This window comes from Equus quagga, chromosome 7 (genome assembly GCF_021613505.1).
Source record: "Equus quagga isolate Etosha38 chromosome 7, UCLA_HA_Equagga_1.0, whole genome shotgun sequence".
In the NCBI taxonomy this organism is placed as follows: Eukaryota; Metazoa; Chordata; class Mammalia; order Perissodactyla; family Equidae; genus Equus; species Equus quagga.
In genome coordinates this window covers 127759837-127781965 of record NC_060273.1, presented here as the reverse complement: position 1 = coordinate 127781965, position 22129 = coordinate 127759837, and the positions used below count along the sequence as shown (strand labels likewise).

The 22129-nt window shown below is 39.9% G+C and overlaps 1 protein-coding gene across 3 annotated transcripts in view; it reads right to left on the bottom strand.

Moving 5' to 3' along the window:
* The window catches only part of HOMER1 (homer scaffold protein 1), a 118736-nt gene extending 97546 nt beyond the window's left edge, over nucleotides 1-21190 (bottom strand). For 2 of the 3 annotated variants that reach the window (XM_046666718.1, XM_046666719.1), the window contains exons 1-2: nucleotides 6691-6760; nucleotides 4633-4699 (exon numbers count right to left, since the gene is read on the bottom strand). In XM_046666718.1, the coding sequence (XP_046522674.1) occupies nucleotides 4633-4699; nucleotides 6691-6745 (122 nt within the window). In that variant the 5' untranslated portion in view covers nucleotides 6746-6760. Of the gene's footprint in view, nucleotides 1-4632; nucleotides 4700-6690; nucleotides 6761-21057 lie in introns of those variants that run through there. The other variant, XM_046666720.1, reaches the window with a different exon arrangement.
* Between the last annotated feature and the right edge of the window lie 939 nt (nucleotides 21191-22129).

The window sequence follows — 22129 nt, the reverse complement described above, 5'->3', positions numbered from 1 at the left end:
ATTTCAGTTGTACATAATTGTCAGTCATGTTGCGGGTACACCACTTCACCCTTTGTGCCCTTCCCCCAGGCCCCCCTTTCCCCTGGTAACCACTGATCAGTTCTCCTTGTCTATATGTTAACTTCCACCTACGAGTGGAGTCATACAGAGTTCGTCTTTCTCTGTCTGGCTTATTTCGCTTAACATAATACCCTCAAGGTCCATCCATGTTGTTGCGAATGGGACGATTTTGTCCTTTTTTATGGCTGAGTAGTATTCCATTGTGTATATATACCATATCTTCTTTATCCAATCATCAGTTGCTGGGCACTTAGGTTGGCTCCATGTCTTGGCTATTGTAAACAATGCTGCGATGAACATAGGGGTGCATGGGACTCTTGGAATTGCTGATTTCAGGTTTTTAGGATAGATACCCAGTAGTGGGATGGCTGGGTCATAAGGTATTTCTATTTTTAACTTTTTGAGAAATCTCCATACTGTTTTCCATAGTGGCTGAACCTGAAGATTATTTTTTAAAAAAAAGAGTCCTTATTTCTTAGCAATACATATTCAGTTTTTAGAGATAAATTATATGATGTCTAGAATTTGCATTAAAATAATCTGGAGAGGGACAGGCAATATAGATGAAACAAAATGTGCTCTATGTTAATAATTGTCGAAGCTGAGTGATGGATGCATAGGGGTGAATTACACAATTCTCCTTAGGTTTTTGTATGCTTAAAACTTTTCATAATACAAAGTTTACATTTAAAAAAATTAGGAGTCTGTCTAAGCTCCCCAAATCCAACCAAGGCGAGGCTGCAAACTCAGGCAGGAATGACAGTCTAGAGACTAAGTATAAAACCTCCTCAAGTGTTTTGCTTTCTCTTTCAAGAACATGCAACACGAAAGCAGATAACTATGTAAGTTAGAAGAGGAGATTTACGAGAGGTGGTTAGGCAGTGCCTCTAGCATTCTCTGGGGAGGGGGCCCTGACCTATAGGAGTGGCAGGTGGAGACATGCATGAGACTATCATAGCATCAGACATCCAATCAACTACCCTTCCTCATCGAGCAACCTTTTGATTGCAACCTGGCTTCCACTGTGGCGTTTTCTTCTACGGGTGAGAATGTATTTTCAATGACTTATGAATAAAGTGCCATTCCAGTTTATATATCAGTGTCTTTTGAGTTTTCATAGGGTAAATCAGTCCATAGACCCCAAATCAAACATCCTAAATAAATAATTACTAAACTAAAAAGCCTAGACTTTACAATCTGATGATCACACCAAAGTATTGTCAACTTTTCACTGTGGATCTTTCTCTGTTACTGCACACCCTTCACACAGTAATAGAGCTACCTACTATTACTAAAATATGCACATATCACAAATGTAATAATAGTTACCATTCATTGAGTGGCTATAAGTACATCAGGCACTAGACCATTTGTACATATTTCACCTAAATCTTAAAACTGGATGGGGCACATATCATTTCCATTTTACAGATGAGGAAAATGATGCAAAGTGACCTATTCAAGATCACACAGCCAAGTTGAGGATGGAGCCAGAATTCAAATCTAGATCTGAGGTTAAGCCAAAGAGCCTCTTAAATTGTTGTAGACCAAATAGATTCTTGTGGGTTTGCATGGTTACCAAGCCCAAAATACAATCTCTGTGAGTACATATTTAATAATTTGAGTACCTAATGAATGTCAGGCATTCTGTTAAGAGCCGTGGGGAATATACAAAGAGGAACAATACACACATCTTATTCTCAAAGAGGTTTCATCTAGAAAAAGATTGTTTTAATAGAAGATAATTATGTAAGAGTGGAAAGTGAAAAATTCCACAGGAGAGATAATATAAAGTGCTATGAGGATTCAGAAAAGGGAGAGCTTTCAAAATTTCAAAAAGAAAAATATATACCCGTCCAACAACCCATTTTTAGGTTGGCTTGTACTAAGTGGTGGTTATTTTTCTTTCTAGACAGAAAGAACACAAGGCCAAGCAATCGAGGGCTAGGCTCCACCACCAGCTGGCACCGGGATTTGGGGCAAAGCCCTCAGTGGCCCTCCCTTAAAAATAACACAGGCACTGATTTACAAGAGGTCAATTCTGTAGCCGAAAACAGAGGGAAATAAAACATCAATTTAAAAAAAAAGAAGGAGAATATATTATCTCCAAGTTTCTTTCCTCCATCTACATGAAAAATCTACTTGTAAAAGTTAATATACCACCATAATTTTTAACTCATGTTCAAGTTAGACCAAACATTCAAAATTACTAAAAACAGCCCCTTTGGGGTCAACACTAGCATTTCTACTGCATAAATGTAACATTTTTAGGTGGACTGAAATTTCACTCTGCTGCTTAAGATCCCCCAGGGACTCCCATGACCTATAGAGACTGGCCCACAGAGGGGACCTATGAAGCCCCCAGTAGTAACTGGCTAGGCAAGTAGTCTAGACACATGTCTACACTCAGCCTCTGAGTATAATCTCATATAATGTAATAATGTATAATGTAATCTCATGAGGACAGGGATTTTTGTCTATTACGTCACTGCTGTATTCCCAGCACCTGGAAGAGAACTGGACACACAGTGGGTGCTCAGTTAACATCTGTGAAATAAATTAATAGAAAAGGTGGTTCCTGCCCTCATGACACTTACAGCCTAAACTAATGCTGTCATAAGAATTTAGAAACAAATTTTTAGGTAATAAATATGAGTATGTATTATTTTTGTTGGTTTCTTATTTAACTTTTCATATATTAAATCCCAATCTGAGTAATTTAAAAATATCTGACTTTGAAGATTCCCATAATTGCTGAACATGTTAAGTAAATAAGACCAAATCAGATATTTAAATATTTTTCCGTAGATTTAAGATGATCAATAAGATGGCTTAACTACACAAAGGCTTTCATAAAAACAGTATCATTTAAGTGTATCATAAAATTTATTACAGTAGAATTAGTAATTATTCCTATCATATATAATATTTAAACCTCGACTTTCTTACTGAGAAGTAATATTTTCATGGTTCCATCAAGGCCCCCCAAAATCAGAATAATATTTCAAGAGAATCACTGAAATCAGAACATTAAACAGGTAAGTCCTTTGGACATAAAATATGGGCAGGGGGTTAACAGGTATTTGATTAGAGGGGAACAGATAAAATCCACAAATTTATTTTTGGCCTTCAGTAGTACCAAAGCTTAAATTTTTTTTCATATTCTTTATTTAGAAGTTAAAAAAATAAAATTCTGTTGAGTACCAGACATAGAACTGTATAAAAATCATAATAATAGCTGTGACTTATTGAGCAGTTATATGTGTCATAAACACTGTTTTAACAACCTTGTTTGTATTTTATTCTTTAATCTTTACAGTTCTATTCCCATTTTACAGATGAGGAAACTGTGACATACAAAACTTAACCTTGCCAAGATCACAGAGCTAAGAGGATCAATACTTTAAATGCAGCCACCAGCTGGCTCAAAAGATCTCACTTGACTGCTAATCCACTCTGCCTGTGCTGCACTATCCATGCTCTGCTATACCACAGCTATGGTTTCTGTGGCCTAAATCCACCTCCCAAGGTTAAAAAAAACTTCCAAAAAATGGTACAAGTCCTATCAATTTAGAGTTTGATGATGAAACTACATTTTATAGAACAAAGGATAAAGTAAAATTACTTCACTTTGAATCCTTTTTCTCTTACCTGATGCTTGCTACTATAAAAAATAAAAATACTGCTTAATTAACTAGTTAATTATTCCTTCATATTCCTTCAGCACGGGGCCAGCCCCGTGGCCAACTGGTTATTAGGTTCATACACTCTGCTCCGGCAGCCCAGGGTTTTGCCGGTTCGGATCCTGGGCACGGATATGGCACCACTTGTCAGGCCACGCTGAGGTGGCATGTAGGCATGCCACAACTAGAAGGACCCACAACTAAAATATATACAACTATGTACTGGGGGGTTTGGGGGAGAAAAAGCAGGAAAAAAAAAGATTTGCAACAGTTGTTAGCTCAGGTGCCAATCTTAAAAAAAAAAGATCAGAATTTGCAAAGAGGTACACGTACTTTGAGTGACTAGAGAGAAAACAAAAGCCCACCCTTTCACAAAGACTAAAAATATTTACATTTATCAAGAGGAAGAAAGATAGGATAAGTTCAAGTTGCAAAACTGGCTGCAAAATAGTAATATACTGAGTTCTTGGTAGGAATCAGAGCAATCTTCAAGTGCTTACCCCAATCAATTAACTTCTGTGACTTTCCTGGGTAGGAAAGAAAACTTACTGAAGAACCCCTCTACACCCTGGCTCCCCATGAGTGCATGTGTGTCATGTGGGGTGTGTATACAGGGCACCAGTGGGAGATGAGAAGGTAAGATTAAATGGAGTTTCAGACCGCAGAAGAACTCCGTGACTTTCCACAGGACTAGGTTTCAGGATGTTTTCCACAGGCAAAAAAACCCATCAAAATTAAGAAATCGGTGGTATTCTGGGAAACTTAATACTTAGTAGGTTGGTTTCCCAAGATAACAGAACGTTCTCTATAGAAGGAAAAGGGCAATTGAAGGGAAAAAAGTGGCACATTAAGATAACACTGAATAGAACACTGCAAAAATTGGACGTACCTCTTTCGTGCTTCATGTTTAGCAGAATGGAGACCATGAAAACCCTTCTGACACACAGTCCTCTGCTCTTCAGGTACAACAGCAACCTAGACTTAGAGCACCTCAACAACAAGGCATCACAACTTGTGGTTAACCTTAGCTGGGCTCCTCATTGCTCACGGTCGCTCACTCTCCTTCTTCACTTCTCCCAAAGCTCTGACCAACCTTCTCACTACACTCTCAGCAGACGGCCTTGCCTTTGATCATTTTCTAGAACATACACCCATGAAGGCAGGGGTCTTCGTTCACAGATGTATCTCATTCACTCAGAGCAGTGCCTGACACGTACCAGGTACTTGATAAATATTTGTTAAATGAAATAATGAATGGACTGAGGAAACAGTCTCCCAGCTAAGGAACTCCTTCCCAGCCTCCTGCCCTTTAACCTACAAACTCAATCTAGTCATTTCCTTCCTAATATTCTTCTCTCCAGTCTATGTGGAAAACAAGCCTCCTACTTAAGGTTAACTACTCCAACTGTCCTCCAGATCGCATTCTCCCCCATCTCTTTTCCTCAGTAATTATCCTTCTCCACTGCAATTTTTTAAATTCTCCTAGCTATGTACTCCTTTCCCAGGGCCTAAAAAAGAATGCTTAATCCCATTTTGAAGCAAAACCAAAAGAGCTTCCTGAACTCTAGAGCTTGCTGAAGCTACACTCTATTTCAAAGAAGCTTGATCTTAAAGGAGACGCCTACACTTCTCGTCTCTGCTTCCTCAAGCTTCATTAGCACCATCACCCATGGCAATTTGGCTTCCACCCCAGGCTGCTCAAACTTCTCAAGGTAAGGTCATTAAAGGACCACCACCTACCCAATTTAATAGATATTTTTGCCTCATTTGATGTTTCTGCTACATTTGATCCAGGGTACTCAACTCTTGAAACTCCCTTCCTTGTCTTATTGACACTGTTCTCACACTGTTTTAGCCTGACAGCTCTCTCAGCTCTTTTGCCTGCCCCTTAAATGACTATTCCTCCCAGAGGCCTGATCTGCTTTTTTCTATAAATACCCTGAATGAGCTCATCCACATTCATAGTTTCAACCAACACTTACATATTCCAATGATGCCCAAAACTCTATCCTCAGCCCAGTTCTCTTTTCCTGAATACCACGCCTAGACATACAGGACCACAAATCCATCAGCTTTTCCTCAATTTGTCATCTCACCTCACTGCTAACTTGCTTCTCTTCTCTGGTTCCCTATCTCAACTAATGGTGACCAAGCCAATCTCCTTACCCTCTCCATCTATACAGCTGTCAACGGCTATAGATACTACTACTTAAATCTCTTTAAATCCAGTCCCTGTTCTACTTTATCTTAATCCAAGCCATTATTCCTGACTAAACTGCTGCAATTCAACTATTACACAATTAAATTTGAGTGTCTCCAAAACCCCCACCCATTTCTCACATACATCCCTCCCCCAAGTCCAAAACGTCCTCCATATTGCAGCCTGAGTAGTTAACTGAAAACACAAGCATGGTAATAACTCCACCAGATTAAAATTGTTCTTTGCTCACCATTACTTAATGCAATGGCCTCTAAAGTGAGGTACCGGAAGAAGTTAGTTTTCTCCTCTTTCATTTCTATTTTTATATAGGTTTTACACTATATATGTATATACACACAAATAGGACATGTGATTTATAAATATACACATATGAAGGAATATCCTCAAAATCTTTCATTGATATGGGTATCACATCAAAAATATGTGGAGACCATTAATCTAGAGGAAAAGTACAGTCCTCTAACAAGACACACAGCCATCATCTGGTCCTGGACTAACTTTCTAGTCAAATCTACTTTTATGCTGAGTTATGACAAACTACCTTAACTTTCTAACTAGCGTATGTCACCTTTGAAGCTTTACCTATGCCACCCCTCTGCCCGAAATCCCCTCTCCAACAACCCCTTCACACATTTTCCCTCTCCACACTCCCCCACCCCCCATCAATTCTTGCTTGTTTTTAAGGCTCCAAACAAACATAACTGGCTCTGTGAAGCTCTCTCTGACCTTTCCAGGTGGAGGTGGGCACTTCCTTCTCTGTGCTCTCCAACACAACGTGCATCTCTATTACAGCACTCAAATCACAGTAATGTAATTTCTCGTTTACATGGCTGTTTACTCATCTTTGTATCGCCAGTGCCTAGCATGACTCATGATACAAATTAAGTGCTTAATGTTTGTTACAAGTGCTCAAGAGGCACAGTGTTAGGGGATAAGCTAGCAACACCATAGTTACCCGACACAGTTAAGAGACTCAGTGCTCTGGTCTGCTGAGGTTAGGGCTGATGATCAATTTTAACTTTTTAATTTTAAGATGTGCTTACATCATGCATTGAGTTTTCAGGTGTTCATAACAGGGAGAGATTTTTAGAAAGCTAACACTTTGTCATCTACCAAATTCTAATCAATTAACCATCAACAGTGTCAACACATTGTAAAAGATGCCTTATATAAATTCAAAAGCTAAGGCTCAGTGATTCTGGTCAAACATGGCAAATTAATTGCACATATTTGTCTTCCTTTTCTGAATTTCCACTAAAATGAAGTGAAGGAAAAAAGAAGGTATAAACCCATAACACCAAAGAACAGAAGTGACACCAGTGCATAAGTACTTTTAATTCAGTTTTGAAAGACGTAGTTTTGAAAGAATGAATAGCAGCTGACTTGACAAAGCCAAGGAAACTATAAAGTGCCTGCAAAGAGGGAACTAATAAGTGAACAACTTGCTGGCTAGAATTTAGAGGCAAAGAGACTGCAGAAGAAGATGTGAGGTGTGGGGGTGACACTGGGGAGCTGATTAAAAGTTTAAATAACAGGGCAATGAGAGTCTCCTTCCCCTCCCACCTGACGTAGTCAAGCAACCACCTTTCCCAACAGCAGAAGACAAGGGGGTACAGGGAGTCCTAAAATAAGAGCATTAAGAGAAAGGCTGCAAACTGAACCACGCCCCCTCAAAAATCCTCCCCTTCATGGTACTCAGATTACAGCAGGTAATACGCACACAGTTATATAATGGGAGAATACACTTACTTGCTCTCAGAATGCCAAGAGGTACGTACACTGGGAGATCATTCTCTAGAGAAAGTGAAGTCTCAGAGAAAAGACCTACAATCTGAGAGAAGAGATCTCTACTTACTGACACCTGGGGACCACCCAAGAAAAAGGCCAGTTCACCACCTAAATGCTTTCCATGAAGCCCATGGGGGACAGGCCTCATTGAGTCACAGCAAGCTTCTAGCCAGCTTATTAGTGCCTCACTCTTACACATGGCTGAGGATCACCAGATATTCCAGGAAAGCTTCCAACATGAAAGAAGAAACTAAACAAACAAAGAACGAACACAAAATAAAGAATAAAACTTCAAAACACTATAAATGTCCTCGAATAAATAAGACTGAGAAAGAGGACCTGGAAATTTAAAAATATGTGGAAATTAAAAATCCAATAGAAGTGTTAGAAGATGAAGTCAAGGAAATTTCCTTAGAAGGCAAAATAAAAAGAAAAAAATGGTACATAAGACAAAAAGGAAGCTATGAGTTGACCAAAAAAATCCAACTAATAGTTCATAAAGAGAGAAAATGTATAAGAATATTTTTTAAAATTAGAAGAAAATCTCCCAAACTTAGGACAGTTAACAGACTGAAAGGGCCCACCAGTGACCAAAAGAACAAATGGTAAAAACATAAAAAACACATAACAAACAAAAAACCCCATACCATATCATCACGAAATTTCTGAACAGCAGAGAAGAAAAAAAAGAAAACCCCAAAACTTTCCAAAGTGAGGGGGAAAGTCATACATGAAGGAGCAAGAATCGGAAACAAGCAGGCTTCAAGAGGAACACTGGAAAGGAGCAGACAACAGATCAATGCCTTCACCATAATGAGAGGAAATTACTTCCTGTCTAGAGATCCAGACTCAAGGAAAGAGGAGGAGAGAGACATTTTCACATATATTATGTCTCAAAAAAGTTATCTCCTACCTAGCCATTTTCAGGTAACTACAGGAAAATGAGCTTCAGTAAAACAAAGGGACAAGCCAAGAAAGGAAACATAGTGTCCAGGAAACACAAGGCCAAAGATATATTTATTTAAGGGAAGGCCTAGCATGGGACCTACATATACGGCTAAAGGGTAACCAGTCCATATTGCAGCAGGAGTGCAGAGGGCTACAGACTTTCTAAAGTTGAAAAAAAAGGACAGATATTTTGATATTTGAGCATTTGGAAAATATCCAGAGATATGTGATATGGTGTAGTAGGCAGAATTCTAAGAGGAGTCCAAGACTACTGTCCCCTGGTGGACACTTTCTGCATAAAACTCTCCCTTGAGGGTGGGTAGAAGGGTTGAAGAGGATAGGCTACGACGCAGGTGATTAGGTCACTGATGAGCTGACTTTCAGTTAATCAAAAGGGAGGTTATCCCGGGTAGCCCTGATTTATCAGATGAGGCCTTTAAAAGGAGATGAAGCACCAAGAAGGGGCTCCTCCTGCTGGCCTTGAAAACACAGCCTTTTTGAGTTCCATAGCTGCAAGGCAATGAATTCAGGCAACAACTGCACAACTTTGAAGATGACGCTGATCCACAGATGAGACTCTAGTCCTGGCTGCCACCTCAACTGCTTGTGAGACCCTGGGCAGAAGACCCAATTAAGGTGTCCAGACTCCTGACTCAGAAACTGTGACATAAATGGGTGCTGTTTCAAGCTACTAAAATTGTGGTAATTTGTCACATCACAACAGAAAACTAATACTATGGCATGGGGACAAATATCCTTAAGGATATGTAAGCAGAATAAACAACTTAGAAGGAAATCATACTTCCTCCAAAAGCATAAAACTTCAGGAGTCAAAGCAACATCAGGCAGTTTTAAAAATAATACATTTAGAAATGCCAGAAAGCAGAAGTAACTCTGAATAAGAAATGGGCATAACTGGTAAGTACTGCTGAAAGTAATCAGGTTTAAAAAGACAGAGATCAGTTTCAAGTTGTCCTGGATCGTTTAGCTTATAAAAAATAAATGAGAGGCTCAATCGGGGTTTTCCTCTCAGTTCAAAACTATGATTTTTGCAAATTATAAGCAGAGAAAGAAAAGCTTCAAGAATCAATGAAGTTTTAAATGGACAAAAGTCTCTCACATGTGTAAGCTTTATTTATCATATGCAATGCCTCAAAGTAAGGTCCTTGGACCGGCAGCATCAGCATCACCTGGGAATTTGGTACAACAGCAAATTCGTGGGCCCCACTCCCAGAACCACTGAATCAAAAATTCGGGGTGAAGCCCAGCAATCTGTGTTTTTAACAAGCATTCTAGGTGACGTGATGCAGGTTCAAAATTGAGAACCACTAATATAAGGTTAAGTGCTGCCACTACCGTGCTATGCTTGGTCTCCTTCTTTACAGTTTAAGCACTTCCAAATTCACTGTATCTAACCCAGATTACAGTAACATAGTCACTAGCACATTGTAGGAGCTCAAAAAATGTTTGTTAAATAAGGAATTAGACTTCAGAAGTGTTTCTTCTGCGAGAGGGTTTTTAGAACACATCGGATGTGAATGCCTTTAGGGAGAACATGTTCTCTTCACTTTCCCACAGTCCCCCCCGAGTCCTTACTGACTTCTTCCTCTATACATTTACACATTTTTCTGCCCAGCCAATGATAGCATTAGAGTTTGGGGATTCTGGGAAAAAGAATTCAGAAATAACCATTTTAAATCTGGATACAATATGGTCCACCCTTCTCTTATAAATTCTAGGGAATTAAGTAACTTACTGCTATCTTATGATGATTCAGAAATTGTGCAATATGCTACAACTCCTCCTTCCACTTGCGGGTCTCTTGGTCTAGCATTAAGACCTAGGAAAAGTGTTTCAAGAGAACATCTCAAGTTTCTTTTTCTGGTCTGAAGTCTTCAGAGAAGTAGACTCCATCTACTTAAACGTGCCCAATAACTACAAGGGCAGTTAACAAGGCTTTGACTGATGGAATTTACCATTTAATATCAACTTTGGAAACTCTATACCAAACACATGTAATAACATCAAATCACGAGAAAGACTTCAGTGCATTCAAAATATAATGCACTCAGCAGAGATTTAATTACACTAAAATTAGAATGCAGTTTATTTCAGCACCATCTAAAAGGAAAACGAGATACATTTAATGAATTCACCACTAAGATACCAAGCTTGCACTAAATTAGAACTTTTTTTTAAAACTATGAGGGGTTAGAGACCCCTCTCTAAGTGAGTCTCTCTACATGTGAGCATCCATTTAGGATCCCCTGAACTAATTCCCCAAGGAGCTGGAGGATGTAGACCTAGCGCATGCTCTGCCATTTCACAGCTGCATAACCTCCCATAAGTCACATTTTCCCTTTGAGTCTGTCTCCTTACCCATAAAAAGTGGGGTAGGTAAGAACCCTCTGATAACTGACAGCAGAACCACTCCTTACACTTAAACAAGAAACCATTTTTCCTATCAGAGTAACTACTTCTTTAGCCAATTTTGAAAAGAAACATGAAATAAAATTTGAGATACGCAAACTAAAACTGATACAAACACGTAAGTATCTATATGTAGGAACAGTGACTGATCCTGATAACTTTGTACTGTAGCTATTAGCATTTTTTAAATACCCCTTCCCCTTAAAACCCAAGAGAATTCTAAAACTTAATATATTCATCATAGAGAAACTAAAAGATTCAGAAAGACTCAAAAAATAAAATTTCACAATTATACCTCCCAGATATAAACATAGTATAGCACCTTAAAACATTTCCTCCTCATCTCTTTATGCATATACAGAATGTACTTTTTATAGGTGAGGTCACAGAGAATATACAATTTTGCATCCTAGTTTCTAATTGACCCCTGCACCATCTTTGAAAACATTCCTCAGGCTAGCTTCCTACCATATAGACACCCTGTAGTTTACCCATAGATCATATACTAATTACCCAGCGTATAGTATGCCACCAAATAAAACTCGGTAGAAATACAGTCATTGATGTCTTATTATTTCCCCCATACTAACATAGGCAGAATATCAATTTAGCATTAATAAAATACTAAAAGAAAACAGACAATTAAAATTCTACATATTAACAGTTGAGTAAGTAAAAAGGCAGCCTGCAAGATCTAAAAGTATTTTTTTTAAATCAACAGAATCTCAAGAAAGATGAGTTCAAGGGTGCCTTGGGAGTCTTCCCATTCAGCTGACCATCTACAGATCCCTGGCAAAATGAGTGAACAAGAGTAGGTGGAATCCTCATTTGGTAAACATCTTGGGAGCTGGCAGGGTGATTAAGCAAGCACATGAATTTTAACATGAAAAGCCATGTGACGGAGATTCATAACTACAGAGTAGGACAGAAAATGGCAGTTTTAAAACAGAATAAGCAAAAAGGAAGCACTGAAAGCTAAAGGGATAGGCCTAGATGATACTGTAGTAGGTTCACAACGATGGTCCTGTGTAACTGCAACAGACAGACTTCCCTGCCAGGAAGGAGGACCAACTGACAGAAATGTTCTGATATGAGTCCTCTGAGCTCCTTGATAGTCTAATCCACCCCAGATAATTTTTTAGAGACCGTTATAGGAGCCTAATGGGGGAAGCTGAAAGTAACTAGGGCAGAATATCCCAACTCACAAAATAGCCTTATTCAGAATAACTCTTTTATTTTTTTTTAAAGATTGGCACCTGAGCTCACATCTGTTGCCAGTCTTCCTTTTCTTCTTCTCCTTCTCCCCAAAGCCCCCCAGTACACAGTTGTACATTCTAGTTGTAGGTCCTTCTGGTTCTGCTATGTGGGACGCCACCTCAGCATGGCCTGATGAGCAGTGCTAGGTCTGCGCCCAGGATCCGAACCAGCGAAACCCTGGGCCACTGAAGCAGAGCTCACGAACTCAATCACTTGGCCACGGGGTGGCCCCAGAACAACCCTCTTAAATTTCTTAGTTATAAATACTTAAATGAAACAGAAAGAAGACAATAACTACTTAAGTAAGATTGACGCATGCTTAAACGTAAAGTGAAAGGATCCAACAATTTTCCCAGAAAAATTATCAGAAAAGTACTTGGTATATCCAACTGTGTACCCAATTGCCAGGAGTCAGGATTTTCTATATACCAACAGTGGGGTCTAATACCCCAGATCCTTTCAACTTACACTGCACACGTGTGCTATACTATGAACCAGGAGGTGGGAAACCCATAGAGAGACGCAGCAGAGCTGTGGCTCAGCACACTTCATTACGGATCTCCTACTGAAGACAGGGACAAATTAGGAGCAAGCCCTCCTATGAGGGGAGTCAGGAACACTCTCCTCTACAGCCCTCTGGACTCTGAGGCATGTGAACACGTTGATCCAGATGTACCAAAGGACAGGACATAATAAACATGACTTAAAATGACCTCATAAAGTAAGGAAGCCTGCTTTGGTATCTGTAGTCCCTTAGCACAGTTTTTTGTGTTTAATTTCTCTCTCTTCTTTGGTAATTTTACAAAAGCTCTCAATTCTTACCACTGCTCTGCCTTGAGGAACTGGTGCCAACCCTTTTCAAAGATAACATAGAAACACTTCATGGTTAGAATATTAAAAGGAAATGTCCATAAAGCAAAGCCATTTTTCTTAAAGCTAATATTAGGTGTTAAGGGATTACGGTGATTTTTCAAAAGCTGGAGAAAGTGCAAAGACAAATTGTACCATGCAGAGAAAATATTGACTAGATTGTTTATTTTTTGAATTTTATAAATAATTTTCTGATACAAGAAAGAAAAGAATGACTTTTTGCCTTCCTTCAGTAGCCTACCTTAAAAGAGAAAAGAGAGTTGCATGCAAATAAAATTCAATTCTTAACTAAGTCAAATATTAGTTTTATATATGTAAAATTCTTTTAGCTACACAAGAGCCATACCGGATTCACAATCCATTTTTGGGAAAAAACCTCATGAAAAATAAAAGTTTGGGGTTTTTTTTCCTTTGCAAGGTCACTAAAAAAATGCCCCTATGAAATTAATTCTAAATTATACTTACCAGAGAAAAGAGCAGATTTTTTAAAACTTTTAAAGCAAGATGAGAATAAAATACAAGTGGAGGGAAAAGGCAAAGCATAAGAAAGGTAACATATACATGTCAATACTTTCAACCTCTTCCCTCAAAAATGCTGCTTAAAATAAGCAGCACTAATTCTTATCAGTTTCATCTTTTTTTCTCAGATATTTGATTAGGGAGCACAGAAATGACCAATGTGTTAGATTTATGATGGATGGGGAAGAGAGCATCAAACCACAATTAGCAGAAGTTCATTGATAAATCTGTCTCTTTTAACAGAAAGTGATAATGGATATCCCAACTCTATAGTATACAGAGAGGTATGCTGTAAAAATTAAGGTTTTTTTGCCTAAAATTAAAATTCTAACTATACGATTTTATTCACATGTTGAAGATCGTTGAATTATTGGCTTTTAAAAAGTTTTACCTACTCTTGCAATGCCAAGTAAGATCTGAAAATTCTATCTCAATTCTTGTAGATGGGCTAAAAATCTACATTAATACTGCTTATCACATGGAGATTCTTTTGAAATGAATATACTTAATGAGCCTGACACTTTTATAATACCTCAAAAGCACTCAATTTTTCAAAACTTAAGAGAGAAGTCTTTCTGATCTCTAGGAAAATCTCACTTATTCCACAAACATAATGAATCTCATAAACTACAGGGTCACTTTTCTGTAGGATAAGCCTCTGGTTATAAAGCACTACAAATGTGGAACACAAACAAGGAACTGCACATTCATTCAACTTAGCAGATCCTAACTAATTGAGAAATAAAGCTATTTAAAAGGTCTTATATTCAGTCACTTAATTACATCAGAAAATATTAAATATTTGGAACACATTTTCCCTACTCTTCTGTCCAGTGAGTTGGATTAATCCTAAATAACAAAACAACCCAGTAACCAAAAACAACTATTTCAACTAAACACCAGAGGCCCGAAAAGAATAAAAATCACATGGCAATAAGGAGGTGAGACTTTGTGAGTTTTAACCACCTTCTCATCTGGGACATTCAACCGCTTAAAGCTAAACTGAGCAGCCAGCCTGGTGGTGTAGTGTTAGGTTTGTGTGCTCTGCTTCAGGAGCCCCAGGTTCCCAGGTCTGGATCCTGAGTGTGGACCTGGCACAGCTCATCAAGCCATGCTGTGGCGGCTTCCCACATAAAATAGAGGAAGAGTGGCACAGATGTTAGCTCAGCGACAATCTTCCTCACACACACACACAAAGCGAAACTGAGTTTACAAACTCTGTAGAAAGACAGTTTCTTTGGCCGAATCCTTAACTGCCATGAACACCATTTCAGGTAATTACCCTAAACCAACTTTCATGATTCTCTAATCCCCAAAAACAAAAGTCACACTCCTCAGATTTATATTGTGACTTCATTTCAAAATTATTATTAATAAATTACTGTACTGAATCAAAATTAAGAGATTCCCTTAAACATACCCTTTAAATATTGATATTTTCAAAAGGATTTTGTTGTGTGTATGCTTGTTTGTTCATGATAGATCTGCAAGTTTGTTGTGAAAGTTTAGTAATTCTATTCTAGAGCCAGGATATCAAAATAAAGAAAATGAAATTACAAGTGAAAGAAATAAAATAGTATCAATAAGGATTTTTTTAAAAGGATTAATGTCTATATAATGTGATCAATCAAAATGACATATGTTGGCTTCAAGAATTACATAATCACCTTTTAACATGCTACTCACAATCACTATTTCATTCTTATAAAAAACCTCAGGCCAGAGCCAAAAACATCATATACCACGTCCATTCTGTTTCCCAAATGATCCCAGCTCTAATATTAGCTCTTCCCCAAAGTTAATTTACATAGATACTTAAAGTAACCAACCTTGAGTAGTTTACACAGTCTTACTCAGAGTTCTGCCCAAATACCCAAGTACCATAATCTTGATTCTCCCCCCTCATTCAACCTGTGCCCTGCTGAATACATAACTATTCAAAAAAGGTTTCATTTTCATTTTTAAAACTCTAGAATAGGATCTAGTTTTTTAAAAAGACATTATAAAATATCTTATTTATAAATTTAAATAATATTCTTGCATCTTGGCATGATAACACAACTTGCTATCCCATATAGAGATCGTGTTACCTGTCACTTGAAAGTGGATGGCCTACCCATCCATCACCACCAACTCTGGAAAAGAAAATTTCTCTTCCTCCTTCAGTCTTTTTGGGTTGGGGGGAGGCAGCAGGCCCCAGATGAGCATCGCCAATCCCAACGTGGAAGCAAAGAGAAGCTGGGAGATAGAGAGGAAACTGCAGGAGCAAAGTTAGGAAGACAGCAGGTTTGGGGCTGGGAGAGGCTTGAATTTTTTCCACCACCTTTGTGTGGGTAAATACATGGTAGCCAGGGGAAAAGCCCTGAGAGACCACGGCTGTTCTCCCTGCCTATGTCGCCAAGACAACCGAAAAGGGGATGAGTCACAAGGATAAAAGGGAAGAAGAGCGAAAAGGAACCAGTTGAAAGTCCTCACTAAATGGAACAAGAGGGTGTAGACTGAGAGAAGAGGACATTTGGAAAGAGCAAGGGTGATCTTGCCCATGTATAATAGGTTACCTCGAAAAGCCCTAAAAACAAAAAATGAGGTCTTTCAAATTTTAGTAAGAGTGGGGTGGGCTCAATTATTCCATTAACATATTCAAAAATAAACCTATTCTCATGATAGTTCTCATCACAAGAAAAAAAATTTGTAACCATGTGAGGTGATGGATGTTAACCAGACTTATTGTGGTGACCATTTCCCAACATACCTGTGTCGAATATGTTGTACACCTTAAACTAACACAATGTTGTATGTCAATTACATTTCAATAAAACTGGGGCAAAAATCTATTCTCAAAATATGCAAACCCTTATGGTTAATATCTTCCTAATATGTTAATAGATACAGAATAACAATTCTACGTTAGTTACAGGTGAAATAACTCTTAAGCTTACAAGGCAAGCCTTACTGGCAACTCCAAGTACCTTTAATCACCTGCTTGGGGGAATTTCAAAGTGTTCTCACTCTTACTTTCCATGCAGTTTGTAGGCCAGCTAGAAAGTCCTTTTTAAACTTCCAAATTGACTATTTCATGGCCCATCCGAGTAGTGACTCAGCTAGGAACATACCATTTCCTACATTTTTACCTCTGCACATGAAACGCCCTAATCCTGAAAAAGTCCCACTCAGACAACCACACATAACTCATCGCCAACCCTCTCCACTCCATACATTTGGAATTTTCCAGGGCCTGCCCAGCCATCCACTTCTTCTCCCTAGCCAGGCTTCACTGCTCTGGCTTGGTGTTTCCACAGGATACAACATACAAAACGAAATTTTAAATGACTTTTAAAACCATTTTCTTACCCTGTTTCCCTGACCTGTGATGTAATTACTCTGTTTAAAACCCTTCAGCAATTCTCACAGCCAAGAGCAGTGTTTCTCAAATTACCAGTTGCTACTATTCGGTTGTTAAATCAATTTATTGGATCACAAACGTCATTCTTTCTTAAAAATAGAACAGAACAGAATAGAAAAGACCAGAGTGGATCACACAAAGGGTACTATTTTGCGATATTTTATCATTTATATGCACGTGCACTAGGTTGTGAGGAAAAAAATGTGTACCTTACCATAATGGGTCACTGCCCCAAAAAAGCTTGAAATACACCAGCTTTTCTTTGGTCCACAAGGCCCTCCAATCTGGCCCCTGTATAAGGCCCTAGGTCCCTCTCTTGCTACACCCCTTAGAGCCAAGTCTGTCATGCCAAACTTTTTTGCAGTTCCTTGTCTTAGTGCTGTCAATCACACTGTTCCCTGGGTCTTGAATGCTTGCTCATTTGTCTACAAAGCCCACCTGTACTCATCTTTCATTATTTAATACCTATTAGCTCCTCCACAAGAGCATTTTCATCCTTCTCTCAGCAGCTAACGCTACACACACACACCACACACCCACAGACTTTGTAGCCCTACAGTGCAGGCCTTAGACATTTCACTGTACTTTTTAATTTTAGGCTTACTGTCTTACCAACTCCTAAACTATCAACTCCCTAAGGGAAGGAGCCCATCTTACTAGTCTCTGTATCAGGAGCACTAAGCTGCTGTACTTGCCACATGAACAGGGATTCAAAAATGGTAAAATGAATAAAGAAAGAAAATTAAGGACTTGCATCTAACTTCTCTGATGTTGGAAATGATTATCGGTTGCTTTTGCCAAAACACCCATTCATATCACAGTGCTGGATCAAGATTTCCGCCTTTCTGCTACAGCCCCCAGTAACCCGAGGCAGAAAGAGGTGTCAGCTTTCTCTCTCAGCAAAGAGACTCAGTATAGGTTGCAATGCAGCAGCTGCCACTTCCACGCTTCAGGAAGTTATCTGGGGAAAGGCAGAGAAGAGGGTTTCCAGAGGTCCCCACAGGCAGGTGAGATAAATCAGAGACAGTATTATCAGACCTCATTGGCAGGGAGAATGACATTTTATAACTAACTTTTAATGAGGGGGAAGGATTCTCTATTCCCTTATTGATGGCACTACGTTGCCAATACGAGCTAAACAAAACAAAGGGTAGATGAAACAACCCATGGAATGAACTTGCTTTCTGTTGCCTACTCTAGTGGTTCTGAAATAGCTACTGACTCACTGCTCTCATTATGAGACACAGCTTGGAGGACTGGGGATCATGGGCTCCTCACCAGGGCTTTGAAGCTTTTCACCAACTTTATCTTACATACATGAATGCTCTGATTTTTAGGGGGTCTGAAACACCTATTTCACAAACCAATACTTCAGCTGCCTCCACTGAATTAAAAACAGTTCAGGCAGCATCCAAGATCCTCTGACAGACTCTGCCAACTGTCAGTTTCAGCTGTTCTTTTCCGTTTCCATAATACTTCGTAAACTACCATTACAGGAGCCATAGATTTGTTTTCTGCCTAATCACTCATTTTCTTTAAAAACAATTCCTTTTGCTTAAAAGTTCTCCCTAGACTTGCAATTACATCCATAATTAAGGCAAAGCTAAATTCGTATTATAACCTAACAGTCAGAAACATATTGATGAAATGTGAAACTCTTCACCTACAATATTAAATTTCAGATACTCATCAGAGGATGGTAATTTAGGATTGTCCGGGTAAAACTGGGTGCAGGAGGCTTTGCTTATTCTGCAAACACTTATTAGGTATAAATACCCACCCAGGGTGGAAACTTCCACAAATGCCTTCTCTTTATGCTCCTCTCTTCCACTTCCACCTATCCACCCTCTCTTGACAACTCAGATGAAGCGTCACTATCAATGAGAAAGTCATAGCCCCAAATAGAGACTTTCAGAAAAATGTCACAAACACTCCTTTTCCTCTCCAGTCCACCTTTACCACTTTATTAAGGGCAAATAAATTAGTTTATGAACAAATTTCATTATCCTGAAGTATCCAAAATGTGTGCTATGTGTTGGGGGCTTATTTTCTTATTTTGAATACCAGTTCCCTTGATATTAACTTCATCCCAAGCTTCCCTTGGTAAAATGATTGGCATTCATGCAGCTTAAAGGTTGTGGAAAACCAATCTTCTTCCATGATGCTACCATTCCACTGACTAGAGAGAATGCAGCCTTCAACACAAAAAACTGCCACCTGATTTTTGTGTGCTCTGACATGTTTTAAAGAGAAGAGCTGCAGATTCTTAAGGGAAGCCATATTTCAAAGATTATGAATAGTAGTATTTTTCAGTATCCTCTCATTAAAATTGGTGCAATTCATACAAAACATTTTTCAAATGCCGTTATTTTCCAGCCTACATGCTTAAAAACTGCTTAGAGAAAAAAATCTCTGCATCTGAAAGATTTACCTCAAGAAACCAACTAGTAATCATTAAAATAGAAAGAAGGAGGAGTAAAAGAATTCACCTTTACAGATTGGAAAATTTTGTTAAACTCACCTAAGTCCTTCATTTTACAGATAAGAAAACAGAGTCCATAGAGGTTAAGTAATTGCCTCAGATCACCAAGCTACTAATGGCAGCGCTAGAAATAGAATGAGGTATTTTAATTGCTCTCAGCAGCACCCCAAATTATGCATATTATATATATTCTCATCACTTGTCACTTAAGTTTAAAAACAATTACTGTTCTTTCTCATTAATTCCTGATGAAGGGCTCCCACAATATATCTTCTACATTTTCAACTTGTTTAACTTAATAAACTTCAAATTCTAACTCCAACAGAAAAGGTAGTACTATCTGAGAACCCTCCTCTGAAAGTTTGAAGAAAGTAAGTTTAGGTGTGCACACCCCTAAACAGTCACAGTGAATTTCACAGCCTATCCTTTCAATTCCCGTCCCTTTAGATGTTTGTTCAACCACAAAAAAGAGAAAATTCTAGAAGTTCCTCTCCGCAAAAAGCATCGACAATCGGTCAATGAAATGACCAGATCATTACTCCATTAATATATTACGCGTTTCTGGTTTAAATTAGGAATATTACGCGTTTCTGGTTTAAATTAGGCAGACTCACTAGCACGTGTTCAAGTTGCTCTGTGAAGAGTTAATAAAAGGTTGGACAAAAGCACTCCTGGCTAACTTTAGATCTGAAAGAAGGTGTAGATCTGACCTTGCTAACACAAACTGAAGACTCGAACTTCAAAGCAAAAAGCAGAAAAAGCGAGCAAGTCCCTTCAACAAAAAGCTGCTTCCTATTCAAGCTCTGATCTCCTACCCGGCGCACCAGCAGTGTGCAGACCACACCAGCAAGACGTTCAGATTTTCGTCTTAATGCTCCAATAAATCAGCTCTACACGTTTTAGCTTTGGCTATTCAAGGACAAAACAGAGGGCACAGTAAGGGCAACAGTTTACACTGGATCATTTTCAAGGGCTGTAGTCTAACCACTCCCTACAATTGTTCCTCGGTGCAACTGATTCTTCTCCAAGAACTGAGAGAAGGCAGGACTTCTCTTTGAAAGATATCAACAACAAAACCTAAGACTCATGATTTTGATTACGACCTGATGCGGCAGTTTAACCAGTAAAGTGGAGCATGTGTTGTCTTCTTACATGTTACTAATAGAACTATATTCTGCTTACAAACAATACACCTAAGTTCCTTTATTACGACCTCCGGTGCCACTCTACAAAAACAACTTGTTAAAATGTTAACACACCTACATTTTTCAAGTACGACCAGCTTAGCATGGTGGCAAATTTGTTTGAAAACACAAAACGCAGACAATTGCCACCACCGCTCAGTAACACACACACATGAACAGATTCGAAGCTGGGTTAAACACAAAATCCTTACCCCATTTTGCCCAGTGGAAACTTGCTCTGAAGTTTCTGCTCTTATGCTACGGAATAACTTCCAAAGGAATTTCTCCGTCTGCTGTTTCGCAGTTGCTTTTCCACCCCCCGAGATCCTTTTCTGGAGGTATTTCAGTGATGCTGACAATTCAATTAGTTCCCTTAGGTGAGACGATTTCTCCCTCGTAAATAGCAAATCGTTCAAACAGAGGTGGCATTTGCTTATTAGAGTTAAAATGCCGCGCGGAGGAGACAGCGGTCAACTCTATTCCACAAAATGAGTCTACGAGTCGGAAAGCGCAGAATCCAGCTTCACTGAGTCCCGGACAAAAGGAGTTCGGTGGTCCTTTCGCTCATGTCCTCCTCGACACTCAGGGAGAGCCAGGTAACTCGGCCTTTCCGGTGCTACTAAGGCTGCGGGTTCAAATTTCTCTACCACCCCGGGTCTCTGGGGGTGGAGCGTGCAACCCAATGCGACGTGCACTTGAGAGAGCCCTACGAGAAAATGAAAATCCTACAAGCAGAACTGCCACTGCTGTCCTGCGCTCCCATGAGAAAACGCTAGGTAGAAAAATCTCCTCGAAGCGCACCCCCGGCAGCTCGCGACGTGCACGGCGCTCCACATTGGACTCTGTCTGGGAACCGTCTCCCCTCCTAGGACTCGGAGCAGGGAGGCGGGGGGGAGGCGGGAGAGCAGGCTGGGCAGGACCGGTTCCTTCTCCCGACGAGCACAGACGGAGCCATTTCCAGGCAGGCAGCAGGCTGGGGGCGCCGCGCCGCCGGGGAGCGGGGAGCGGGGGGCGGGGGGCAGGCGCCCGCTCCCTCCCTCAGCCCCTGCCCGGCCCCCGCCGCCCAGCACAATGGAGCCCGGCTCGCGCGCGGCCCTTCATTCGCCGCGGCCCGCTTCCCTCGTCTCTCCGGAGCGCCGCAGGTCCGAGGCTCCCGTCGGCCGGGAATGAATGAATCAGAGCCGAGCCCGCGCGGCCCCGGCCCCCGGCTCCGGGGCGGGCCGAGCCGCGGCGGAGGACCGGGTGGAAGCGTCGACGGGCGCCCGCCCGAGCCGAGGCGGGGGC